A 12483-nucleotide genomic window follows, 5' to 3' on the forward strand; every position below is an offset into this window, starting at 1 on the left:
ATTAAAATTAAGCAGTTTACATTGCTTGAAAGAGTAGATGATACAAAATTTAAATAGATGCCATTTTCAGGTTCTCCCAGACATGGGCTTACTTTAAAGACATCTTAAACAATTTATTATTCCTGAGGCATCCTATATATGGCTGGGCCATGTCCTTAGCTCTTGTGTTCCTTTCATTGTTCATGCAAAATGGCCAGTGTTTCACTGTTCTTCAAGAACATTCATTGCTCATAAGCAGTAAAAATAGAGTCAAGTGTCAAGAAATAAAAGTTCAAGCCTGCTGTCCACATGAAAAATTGGGCACAGACATCTTTCAGCAGCAGCTGGCAATCCCTGGAAATAAGGAGCCATTCATTTAACTGCACTGTGCACTATAGGACTATGTGCCTCACCAAAAGCAGAGACCACCTTTGTTGTTCCCAGAGATATGCTAAGTTAATCATCCCACTTCTGCTTCTTTGGATTCCTGAGTGATTATGAGTAATGCAATGGAAAGGTAACAGTACCATTCCTAATGGCTACAGCCTTGCCACATGGCTAAAGCCAAAAGTCTGTATGCTTAATCAGTTCTCTTGTGGTTTTGATGGTATGTTCCCATTCAGAAATAAGTGTCAGACTCATTATATGAGGCAGACTGAAGAGAATGTCCATTGGGGCCATGTGGATCTTAAAAATATTTTATTTATACCTCATTTAAAGTTTTATTTTGCAGAAATGTGCTTTTTCCCCTTTTTTTATATTAGAATTAACTATTTTTTTTCAAACTGAAAACTGGAATTGCATGAACCCTGTACGTGAACTGCTCAGTTGTCATTATTAATTGTTGTAATACTAATCTATTTTGGTTTGATGTATGTGTAATAACATGATTCACATTCCCTGTAGCATGAGGTTGTGGTATAAGATAATCAGGCCATTTTGGGCCACCATTTCTGCATTCCAAATTCTGCCTATATAACTTCAAATCAAGAGAGAACTGTAAATATTGTTTTTCCTGTTTTATATCCCTCTTCTACCATGGGAAAAGATAGAAAGGAGGCAGTCATTTTCATAAAGTTCTGGCTTCCTTCAGAGCTTAGTGCACAATGTACTTGCTAAATGCAGTAAAGGAACTGTGCTGGTCAAATAACAGTTCATCAATTTATGTTTGCTCTGCTGGATTCATATCGTGTCTCCAAGGATTTGGAGCAAAGAGACAAAGTTGTAAGCCACCCACAGTCGCTTGGGAGTCAGGCCTATAAATTAAATTGTTTAAACTGGTTCCCCCCACCACCACCACCACCCCCAATCCACTGCTAAGATATTGAATTCCAAACCCTAGCATCACTTAGCTTTGGTCATACTGCCTGGGATCTAGAGCTATACAAAATCTGGAGAACCACAAATTCCTCACTTATGGAAATGGGATCTTTCTCTTCCTTGAAATTTTGGTACATTAGAGGCATACTTTCCCATATAAATGCTACTGCTGATGATACCCATAATTAATCATCTACCAGTACTAGTTCAATAGAAATGCATGATATATGAAGTGAAAAAAACCTATTGGTCAGTCCTAATTATCAAATGTATTTCATTAAATTTAATTTGAAGTTGACATTTCTCCTTAAATACAAAAGGAGAAATACAAAAGGAAACTAGTTACAGTGCCTTTTTAATGCAATGGCTGCAGCCTTTAAAAATTGTCTTAATTTCAATAATCACCTTGTTTTGACATCTGCATGCTTTTAGTAAACCAGATCTGTACTATATAGGGACATTCTAAGAGTTAAATATCTTTTTGAGGTACTCTTCTGTAAAATGAATTTTTTCCAGCAGGCTTTTATATTATGACTGTATGTGGAACATTATTCCCAAACTCCTACCTAACACTGATCCCAGACTCCTATCTGAAAATGAAATACATCAGTTTTCAGTAAAATGGACTTCAAATAACAGGGTTTAATGTTCTGGCCTGAGATTTTCCCACTGGTCCTACTCACAGTACATGCTTAACTTGGTCTTGAGGGGCAATGTGCATTATGCAAATTCCAAAATTCAAATAAATGACCCAGTCAATTAATTTATGGGGATAAGTTTGGTCAACAAACATACCCATCCTTGTTTAAAAATCACCTAATGTCCAGCCAGTCAGCAACTCCACATTTCATTCATGCTCCTTATCTCAACATTATTTCTTCCAACATCCAAAACTGAAACAAAGCCCCAGAAATTCTGCAAAAACAGGGCTTCTTTAAAGACAGTCATTGTAGGCATCCTGATTCTAACCTGCCACGTGGCTGTGCGGCAGGGGGGGGGGGGATGGAAAATAAGCAAAATTAGGTAAGGCCTCTGAACCTGTCCATGGAGGAGGAGGAGGAGGAGGAGGAGGAGGAGGAGGAGGAGGAGGAGGAGGAGGAATACAGAAAGTGACAGCTACTTTTGTGCTGGCAAGGAAAACTAAAAATGCCAGAGCATTAAAACCCTAGCCATCCCACATTGCATGCTGTAGGGGCAGAAGTGTGAACTAAGCAATATGGAGAGGGGATGGCTAAGTTGTTTATGTGGAAAGAATCAGTTCATGTGTTGGCATATTTGGAGGCAAATTCGCTTGGGGGAAATGTGGACTTTTGGCAAGATCAGAGCCTCAAAAGACCAGGATCACCTACTTTTGTTTTATTTTCACTGCTTTTCCTTTAGGCTGTTGACAGATCAGATATATAGTTCTTGCAGAATCATCTATTACACCATTTATTTTAACTTCGTCCCCCCCCCCTTCCTTCCTTGGGGCTTCCTGCATGCATGCAATTAAGCTGAGGGTGTATTTGTTTATTCCCATGTATGTGACTATCTGAGCAGCTGAAAAGAGGCATCTGTTTGTTTAATTATTATGTTTTGTCTTCCCCCAGGAGAAGAGCTTATGAAGATCAGTGAAGAGGATGAACAGGGATGGTGCAAAGGCCGGCTTCAGACCGGTCAGGTTGGACTGTATCCTGCTAACTATGTAGAAAAGGTCATTTCGTGATTGCTTCCCCCCTCCCCATCACTGCAACCACCTGACAAACTGCATTGTGTGATGAGTTTTTGCTGAGGTCCCAAATCATGGGCTTCCAACTTGCATACAAAAGAAACAAATGAAATAATCTGGACCTTTCTGGGGACACTCTTTTCTTGTAACCAGTGCTTCATTTTAAACATCTAGAAATATGGTGATTTTTTTTTTTTTCTAATAAAGAAATATAACATTTTCTGAAGTTCCTGTGTACTGTAAAGGATTGGAAAAAAAAGATCCTGTAAAGAGCAAAATATCCATCTGGGGCTTGGGAGGGGGGAATAGAGAATTCCATATATTCATCCTTCTAGCTATTGCTTTAAATGCAAATTTAGAAGAATAATTTAAAATATCTTCTCCCATATCAAGATCATAGAAGATCCAAGGAGCCATTTTAAGTGCATGCCTTCACCACTGCCAAGAGTTAGCACAAGCCATGCAAGTTATCACTCCCCACCCCCAATATTAGGAAGTTAAATTATGACCTAGTGTCATAGTTGAGGGATATGTTATTCAAGCATAATCACATACTGTAAGATAATGAATTCATTTTCAAGCAATTTTTTCTGGATTATTTAAATGGCACTGATTTTAAATTTAAACACTGGATCAAATCATACAGTATTTTCCTTAATGATTTCACATATAATTTAAAATATATAAATTGCTTTACATCCCTAATGAAATGCAGCAAATGGTTTGAATATATTCATATTTGAACCTGACAATTTAGAAACATTTTAGTTAAACCAAATGAGCAACTCTGGCTGGATTATGTTTATATCAGGGCTGCAAAAATCCAGGTGATCCTTAGATGACAGCAAAGAGACACACAAAACTCTCAGGTCACTCATGCCATCTGCATTCCAGATCTGGTTACCCCTAATATTAAAGCAGAGCTCAGCTTTTCAGCAAAAGCCTTATTCCTGATATTCCAATTCAGTGCCCAGTTTGACATTCTGACTTTATTTCATTCATTCATTCATTCATTCATTCATTCATTCATTCATTCATTCATTCATTCCATTTATTCACTGCCCCAATCCAGCTGGACTCTAAGCAGTTTACAGATTGAATAGATACATGTAAGATAAAGATAATAAGCAACACAAAAATGCTTATTAAAGAAAATTAGCTTCACACTGAATAAGGGTTTCCTTATCTTGGGAATGGCTAAAGGGAAAAACAGGCCCCTGTTGTATCAGCTTGCTCTAGAAGAAAAGTACATCTTACCCATCCAATAAACACCTGGCATAAAATTTTGAGGCAGTCTGCATATGTAGCAGGCAGCCTTTTCATTCAGTGGCATTTATAGCAGAAATGCATTAGTGTGACGGCATGCAGTGCTTTTTCCGACTACCAAAACAACCCCAAAACAACCCGCTATCTCATGAAGTGATTCTGATAATGATGTGCACAGCTGCTCTCACTGCTGCTTTAACCATGACTGTCACTTCAACATTTGCTCCAGTCTAATGCTAATCATTGTCTAGTTGTAGTATGAGACCTATGCTGGACTGGGATGATATCCTTCAATTAAATCTACTTGATTAGCTAGACTGTAGAAGCAACACAGGTCTCTGCTGATAGATTTATGCCAGCTGGACATGTGGCTGCCCCCAGCTGGATGAAAGCACCTGTGAATCTTGGGGCAGTTTTTATAGCTGACTGAGGAAAATATTCAGTTGCGCTGGCTCCAAAGAAGCTATGGCACAATACTCCAGAGTGTGTAACAATTGGAAGTTTGGAACTCAGCTTCTTCATACATGCTCAGAGAACTATTTCACTGATCACTAGTTGCCAACAAACCACTTTGGCTCAAGGCCATTGCAGTCTTGCCCAAAGTTGTCCAGACCACTTGCTGTGGTCAATGCCTGCACTGCCCACATGCTAAATCGCATGACTGAAATTTTGCCACAGGTGCAAGTCTGCCAAAATCCTAAGCACAGCTGTTGTAACAAATAATCTTGCATTCCTGTCTTGTTTGCTGACCTGGCTCAAGGTCTCTGCACTTGGTGCTGGACTTTGCTTCTCCACAATCAACACAAATGTCAGATGATCTGTGCTTTAATTTGGGCTGCTGTCTCAGCTTTGTTACTGCAGGTTGGGGTAGGGTGGGTGAAGAAAAGCCTTGCTAGTAAGAATGGCAAGGGGAAGAGCAAAGCCACTTTTTTTTTCTTTTGGAGCCAGCCTCCCCAAAGGTTCACCAAACTCCATTGTAGGACTGAGTTTAAATCCACACAGCATCTCTCCCTCCCTCCCTCCCTCCCTCCCTCATTAAGATTTTTGTATAATTCAAAAGTCTGCTCAATCTTCTGTGATATCTTAAAAATAATTTCCCTGATTGTGGACTTTCCTATGAGCTAAATGTTTACAGCAGGAATACCACTATTCCTGCCAGCAGTTATGCTCCATAGACACAGTAGTGATGGAGCTGAATGATTTCCTTATCCCTAAAATGCTTTTGTTGTTGTTTACCAGAATTTTTGGTGCCAGTGGGGAGGCTGTCATGCTTCAACAAATAGCATCTTTCCCTGGAGCTGTTGGACAAGCTACAAGGACCAAGTTTCATTTCTGACTTGAGGGGAAGCTTGTTCCATACTTCTGAACAATCATCAACATCCTTCCTTCCGGTTCATTGATTCCAGGCTGATAAATAGCAGTGCTACAATAAAACATGACACAATGGAATTGTGACTCCAAAAAAAAGTATTAAACACACATAAATCCAAAGGTCAGCTTACAAAATCCAAAGGTCATTTCCCTGTTCATCCCAGATCAGGAGACCGGATCAAATGCTTCAGGCAAGGCTCCACTTTGAATCCCGTGATCTGGATGTGCTATTTGCTCTTTCATTCCTAAACAATCAGCCATTTTATAGTGAAAATAAATCAAACTCTCAAGCTGTCATTTCCAAGCTAAGCCAGTAAAAGCACAAAATAATATGGCACAGAGAGGCTACTAGGAGAAGCAAATGCTTGTCTAAGGACCATATAGCAGCCTCTGACTGAATGACAATAGCACTATTTTATTTATTTATTATTAAATTTATATGCTGCCCACCTCCCCCAGAGGGTGACTAAGCGGTGACCCTTGTAATTACACTCCTCAAAGCCTTCTACAAACATGGCACTTTGTTTGAAGAACTGGTTTTAGAAAGGCTCTTCAATGTGTTAGTTTCAGCTTTGATTACCATGTCTCTTTTTCCAATCACCAGGCTACCTCAGAACTTCCTGTATTATATGTCTCCTATTTCCAGTTCATCTCCTTCAGAGTGCCTTGTACCATTTCATGAGTCCAAATAGTTCCTGGGGCCAACTCCTGCTGCTGCAGTTGGCAACCTCTGTGCTCTGTTTATTATTCTCCTTACAGAGCTACGTTCATGAGTCAAAGGCATAGGCTGTGCTCCTTGTACTACCTGAAACCACAGCTTTAGGAAGGTTTGCACAAGTTGCTGCAGCAGAATGACATAATGGTTGGAAACCAGGGAATTGCTTTCAAAGAGATGATTGTCCAGGGATGAGAAAAGATCAGGTTCCTCACTCACATCTGCCAATATGGCCAACTCTTGTGCTAAGCAGTCAGATGGGCTGGGGCCTTGGAAGAACCAGGAAGAAAGGCCAATTATTTGCTTTGCTCTGTGGATCACTCTCTGTACAGACTTTGACGGGAGATACTCACTCCCCTTGCTCTTCACGCACATCAGGGCACTGCCTACAGGCACTTCTTTACAAGGGCTCAAGAGTGCAGCACGGCACTCAGCACAGGACAGGACTGGCAGCAGTTTTCTCAGAACCACACAAGCAATAGAAGTAGTTGTATCCACCTCAAGTTCAGCTCGAAATGCTGGGGCTATCACTACACTGTCCATCTTTTGGAAATGCTTTGAACCCCAGTGCAGCTGCCATATTTGTCCTTGCCCCAAAGGCCAGGAGGCTTGCAACTGCAGACCACTTCGTCTGCATAAAGATATGTCTAGTAGGTTGGGTGGGTCAAGGCCCAGACCGGAAACAGCTCTGTTTAAGATAAGCCTGTATGCACCCTGGAAATTCCATGGCGTGGTAATCTGTTCGTGGCCAAATGCCTGCCTTATGGCTCCCCTGCACCACTCCAAGGGGTCCAGACTCCACCAACCAGGGAGCAGATAAGCAATGGGTTTGCTTTCTGCCTGTAGATAAGTTTGCATCACCCACTGAAAGCTGCGCAGGTTCAACAGAAAGCCAAGAAATCCCCAGCGATGCCTGCTTAGCCACAGTAGCTCCCCAGTAGTTGTGCGCAGTCTGCGAAGCAGATTCTCATATTCATTGCAGAGATTGTTAAGGGTGTCAGCATTGGTGCAGGACAGCGGTGCTCTGAAGCCCTTTCCATGGGCATTCCAGCTGCTGCATGCATCAAAAACGGCACTCAACAGTTCTATAAAGAGGGTGGTGGCTTCGTGACCCTGAAACTGAGGCAGGCCTAGCCTGGCTGCAAAATGCAGGGCTTGAACTGTACCTTGACTGAACAACTGGGTGATGCCATTTCCCCATACCTGCTGCTCCTGCCTGCTGCCTCTGGCTCGGGCTGCAGCCTGGAGCACCTCTTTTTCCCGCAGAGCACCAAGATGCCGAAGATAGTCCCAGCTGACAGCTTTGCCACTCACCTGAAGACTGCCATTCGCTTGTAGCAAGTTATGAATCAGGGATACCAAATGGCTGGGGTCAAAGTAGTATGCAATTTCCATTGTTGGAGTGGCTGGATGAAGAAAAGTGGACTTGACAGTCAACCCATCCACCTTCACTCCCAGTTGCCTGGCTGTATCTATATTAGGCGCCGTGGCATCAGATGTCACAGAGATTACTTGCACATTGATGTCATACAGTTTGAGGATACAGTGGCGCAGGAGCTGGGCCTGTATATCACCTTTAAGGGTGGCAAGGAGGAAGTAGCCAAGTGGTATAATCCATTGACCTTGAAATCCAACAGCAACAAGCAGAAGGGCTTCTGCTGCTGGTGGTATCTCATCTGCATCATAATTCCCAGCACCAAAATCCACCAGGCCTTGCAAACTCCTGGTGGAAGGGTCATAGTGGATTCTTCTCTCTAACGGCATTGTGCCAAGAAGGAGAGCGCACCACTTGAAAGCTTGTTTCCCTGCTTGAGATCTCTCTGCCAAAACATTGAAGGCTTGTTGGCTGAATCCTGGTTTATAATCCAAGTTTGAAAGCCATCTACACATTGAGGAAGCATAGAAAAGAAAACTGTGAGTGCCATGTTTAATTGTGGCAAAAAATCCATTGCCAAATCTATTGGAAAGCTTAAAGCCCAAGCTGGTGGGTTTTTGTTTTTTGTTTTTGCTTATCTATTACAGTAAAGTCCAAACACAGTATTATTTTTATCGACTGTTTATGTCATCCTTGTGACTAGTCCCATGCTAAGCTACTTCCTTGCCTAACAGAATCCCTGTCTAAGCTGCCAGAGCTAGATACGGAACTAGTATTGAAGCCACCTAGATTCATGATGTGAATAATTCAAGGCCTCCTTTAGGAGCAATCTGTCTGGAGTAGCTCAGGAGTTCATCAACTGATTGATGACAACCAGCTAAGCGGAGTAGCACCTATGCTGCAGGAGTTGCACTGGTTGCCAAGTAAGCTTCCAGGCCCAATTCAAAGTGCTGGCTGTTACCTATAAAGCCCTTTTTGGCTCAGATCCTTGTTACCTTTAGGACTGTCTTCTCCTAGTGGAATCTGCCTGCCAATATGTGTTAGCTGGGAGAGAGCACTGTGTGTTCCCATCCCCCCAGGAGGTCAGTGGGCAGGTGCCTGGAGGATGGCATTAAAAGTAGTCCCCTTTCTTTGGAATAGTTTGCTCCCAGTGGTCAGAATGGTCCCTGCCCTTTTAACATTTAGGAAGGCACTCTGCTCCTGTTGTATTGGTACAAAACGTTCAAATAAATATTGCTGCAAATAAACAACAAAATATCTAAACTCAGATACAATACTCATCTACTATACCACAATGTCTTCTCTGGGGCCAACTCAGTGCATGAACAGGAATGGGTCCAACCATTGAGATTAATGTTTCAGCCTGCAACCTTCTATGGATTTACAGGTAATCCTTGACTTACGACAGCAACTGGGACTGGAATATCCCTGTAGTCCCAGTTGCTGTCATTAACTGAATTGCACAATTGTTAGGCGAGGCAACTTCCTGCTGGCTTCCCACAGCCAGGTCAGTAGGGAAGCCAGCAGGGAGGTGCAAGTCCCAGGTGGCTCGCAAGCAGACTAGCAGGCAAGTAAGTGGCTGCTGCTAGGTGGGGAAAGGTGCGAGAGCGTGCATGAGGGTGTGATGGAGGCACAGTGAGGGTGCACAAAGGAGCACAGGGGTGCACGAGAGGTGCAGCAAAGGTCAGGGAAGGTGTGCAAAGGTGCGAGGGAGGTGTGGCAAGGCTTGGGGAGGGTGATGAGGGTGCACAAGTGGCAGGGAGGCCCAGCAAGATTTGGGGAGGGTGTACACGGGTGTGAGGAAGGCACAGCAAAACTTGGGGAGGATGTGCAGTGGTGTGCAAGGGTGCAAGGGAGCCATGGTGAGGCTCAGGGAGGGTGTGGGGGTGTGTGCAAGGTTGCAAGGGAGGAGTGGTGAGGCTCTGGGAGGGTGCATGAGTGGTGGGGGAGGCACAAGGAGGCTCTGGGAGAGTACACAGGGGTGTGCAAGTAGCTGGCACAGCACAAGTGCAGAAGGGCTGGGGGAGGTGTGCAGGTGAGGGAGACTTAACCCAGCAACTTGCAACCTTCCCTGCTGGCTTCCCCATAGACTTTCTGGGGAAGCTGGCAGAGAAGTCTGCAAATGGCAATCGTGATCGCAGGGTGCTGCAATGGGTCATAAGTGTGAGCTGGTTGCCAAGTGCCCAGATCGAGATCACATGACTGAGGGGGTTCTGGGATGGCCAGAACTCTGAGGACCATAGCCACCATTCATTCAGCACTGTCGTAACTTTGAAGAGTCACTGAACGAATGGGACTACCTGTATAAGTAAGCCTCACCAAAGAAAATGCACCATTTTATATTGGTTTTCCCTTACCTGAACTGCTCCCAGAAATGTTTGCTGGCAATCCTGGGAATTCTAGTTCCAATATATTTGGAGGATACCAGTTTGGGGAAGACTATGTCATAGAACTGGAAAGATGTATGCAAATTCCAGAGTTTAATGTTTAATGCCTAGCACAGTCTTTTTCTTTTTCTCAAGATTTACCTTCTGCCACCTTTTGTTCTCAGAACTGCTAGCAGAGCTATTCCAATTTCACCTTTAAACTGATGAAAATCCTAATTGTACAATGAAATCCCCTCCCCAAGTAAACTGACCAGAGAGGCAGTTTATGCAATACTCCATCTTCCCAGAACCCATTGCAGACAAGCCATCTCATACTTTATAAAAAATCAAAGCCCACTGTTTCATCTTAGAGAGGTATGAATTTTTCCCCAGCATGGTTTCAGATGAACTTCCTTCAGCAATCATATTTGACAAACTAAGCTCTTTATAACAAGAATAGTTGATGTCGTTGTCTTCATGGTGCCATGGGAGTCTCTTTCAAGATGTTGTGCCCCTTTCTACTGTCCTAAAACTGGGAATATCAATCAGAATATCCTCATGATTATTAACAGGCCTATTCATAGACTTGTTTCTAGAATTGCAATTCCTGCCTTTCAAAAGCATCATTTGTCCAAAGTTTTATTTTCAATCAAGCCTTTCACAGGAAAGGTTTTTGGATTTTCTCTGCGAGAGGAGGATTACTTTTGAAATATGGCCTCTTGATTTTGGAACAAAAATCAGCAAGTTCCTGTGGCTCCCTCCTCCAAAAGAGACTATTACACCCTTTAACCTCTTCTACTGCTTTATAGCAGGGAGATGTTATGTTTTCCTATTTGGGATCTGAATGGGACATCATGTCTGAATACGGTGGTCAGTACGGTGGTCTTTCTGACACAGAAAGCTTGCAAAGCAAATTCAAGATCTCCTGCTCTGCTTTCTAACGTTAAACAATGCTGATGGTGTTGAAGCCTTTTCCCCCACTGTTTGGGGGAAAGCAAAAAAAAGAAGTATAAATAAGAATTACACACGTGCGCAAGATTGTTGGCTCTGGCAGCTGGAAAGTTCTCCTCATGAATTCGTAAGCCTTGCCTGAGAACAAATGTAGCGAGACGGCAAAGTTGCGGGAGGCAGCTGGGTAGTTGTCGCTGTGGGGTTCCTCACACTGCAAACTGAGCTGCAGATCTGCTGAAAAGAAGCGATGGACAGCAAACTGATGTGCCAATGGAGGGATTTGTGGCATCTACTTCAGCACTGATTCTGCTCATTTTAGACCAGAGGTTATGAATACATTCACCATCCTAGTCTCAAAGTGTGGGCTTAAATTCAACAAGGATTGGCGCAAAAGGATCACAGAATGTAAGAGTTGGAAGAGACCTTGGAAGGAAGAACTAAACGCTGCTAAGGTACTTATGGAGGAATTCTAAGTCATGGAAAAAGTAGCAGCCTAGCACTGACTTGAAGAATACAACTGGCCGTTAAGAAACTAAGAGCAGATGACAAGAAAGGCAGAAGATAGATCTTACCCTCTTTGCATCATGGCACTTCCTTGGCATCCTGGAAAACCCTGTTCTTCTTACAGTGCACTGTGCCATGAAGAAAAAGCATTTTGACAAAGGTTGTAATTCCCAGCCCCAGTCCTTGGCTCACCCCTGAACTGGGATTTCAACATGTGTTCTGCGTCCTCCTGGAGGAGATGCTGTTCCCGCAGTCTTGTTAACACAGTCCACAGCTCCTGCTGGTAGTATGAAAGATGGTGCTGCTCTTGTTTGCTGCCCTGTCCTGGACCAGGGGGGAAAACTAAGTTTGTTTGGCTGTCCATAGGTTCACTTAGACTGTATTGATGCTCTGTTTGGATGAGTTCCACCTGCACAGGGACAGAGGAGATCCAGTTGTCCTGTCTGTTAATTCCTTTATGATAATGTGCATATCTAGATGTTTACCAAAGGGAGGGGGACGCATTCCACAAAGGGCTCATTTTTGTTTCTACCTGAAAACTAAACTTACTGGCTGACTGGGATTTAGTAATTGGGGGTTCACACAACACAGTAAACAGAACCCAAACTCACATTATAGCTTTGTGTGAAATCTCCTGTTTTACTTTTGCTTTTCTATAGCCCCTTATATGAAGATCACAGCCAGAGAATACTCTTCCTGGATTACATATAAATTTAATTAATAAATAATAAATGAATTCCCTTTCTTCATTAGAGGCAGAAAGTCTAATAAAAGATGCCTTTTTACCACGATAAAAATAAAATTCCATAAATGTAGGCTGACAGCAGAACAAGGCCCTCAGCTGTAAGCTTATCCTCACCGACCACAGAAACTGAATGAGGAGGTTCTTGGCATCAGGCAAAAACCACCAGCCTTTGCCAGTGAACAT

At 43.0% G+C, this 12483-nt stretch overlaps 2 protein-coding genes across 10 annotated transcripts in view; one reads left to right on the forward strand and one right to left on the reverse strand.

Moving 5' to 3' along the window:
• Positions 1-3227, forward strand: part of PACSIN3 (protein kinase C and casein kinase substrate in neurons 3) — a 29976-nt gene extending 26749 nt beyond the window's left edge. For all 6 annotated transcript variants that reach the window (XM_088145685.1, XM_088145689.1, XM_088145688.1 and 3 more), the window contains one exon: positions 2889-3227. In XM_088145685.1, the coding sequence (XP_088001811.1) occupies positions 2889-3004 (116 nt within the window). In that variant the 3' untranslated portion in view covers positions 3005-3227. The remainder of the gene's footprint in view (positions 1-2888) is intronic.
• DDB2 (damage specific DNA binding protein 2) overlaps positions 1-12483 on the reverse strand; it is an 83676-nt gene that overhangs the window by 60968 nt on the left and 10225 nt on the right. The window contains exons 4-6 of one of the 4 annotated variants that reach the window (XM_088145681.1): positions 11748-11964; positions 11129-11282; positions 3367-8241 (exon numbers count right to left, since the gene is read on the reverse strand). The exons of 1 other annotated variant lie outside the window; for it this stretch is intronic. In XM_088145681.1, coding sequence (XP_088001807.1) covers positions 6321-8241; positions 11129-11282; positions 11748-11964 — 2292 coding nt within the window. In that variant the 3' untranslated portion in view covers positions 3367-6320. 2 more of the 4 variants (XM_088145683.1, XM_088145682.1) reach the window with 2 other exon arrangements.

Source organism: Python bivittatus, unplaced genomic scaffold (assembly GCF_059951505.1).
Source record: "Python bivittatus isolate LINGU-HERP-01145 unplaced genomic scaffold, Pbiv_v1 ctg000480_np1212, whole genome shotgun sequence".
Classification (NCBI taxonomy): domain Eukaryota; kingdom Metazoa; phylum Chordata; class Lepidosauria; order Squamata; family Pythonidae; genus Python; species Python bivittatus.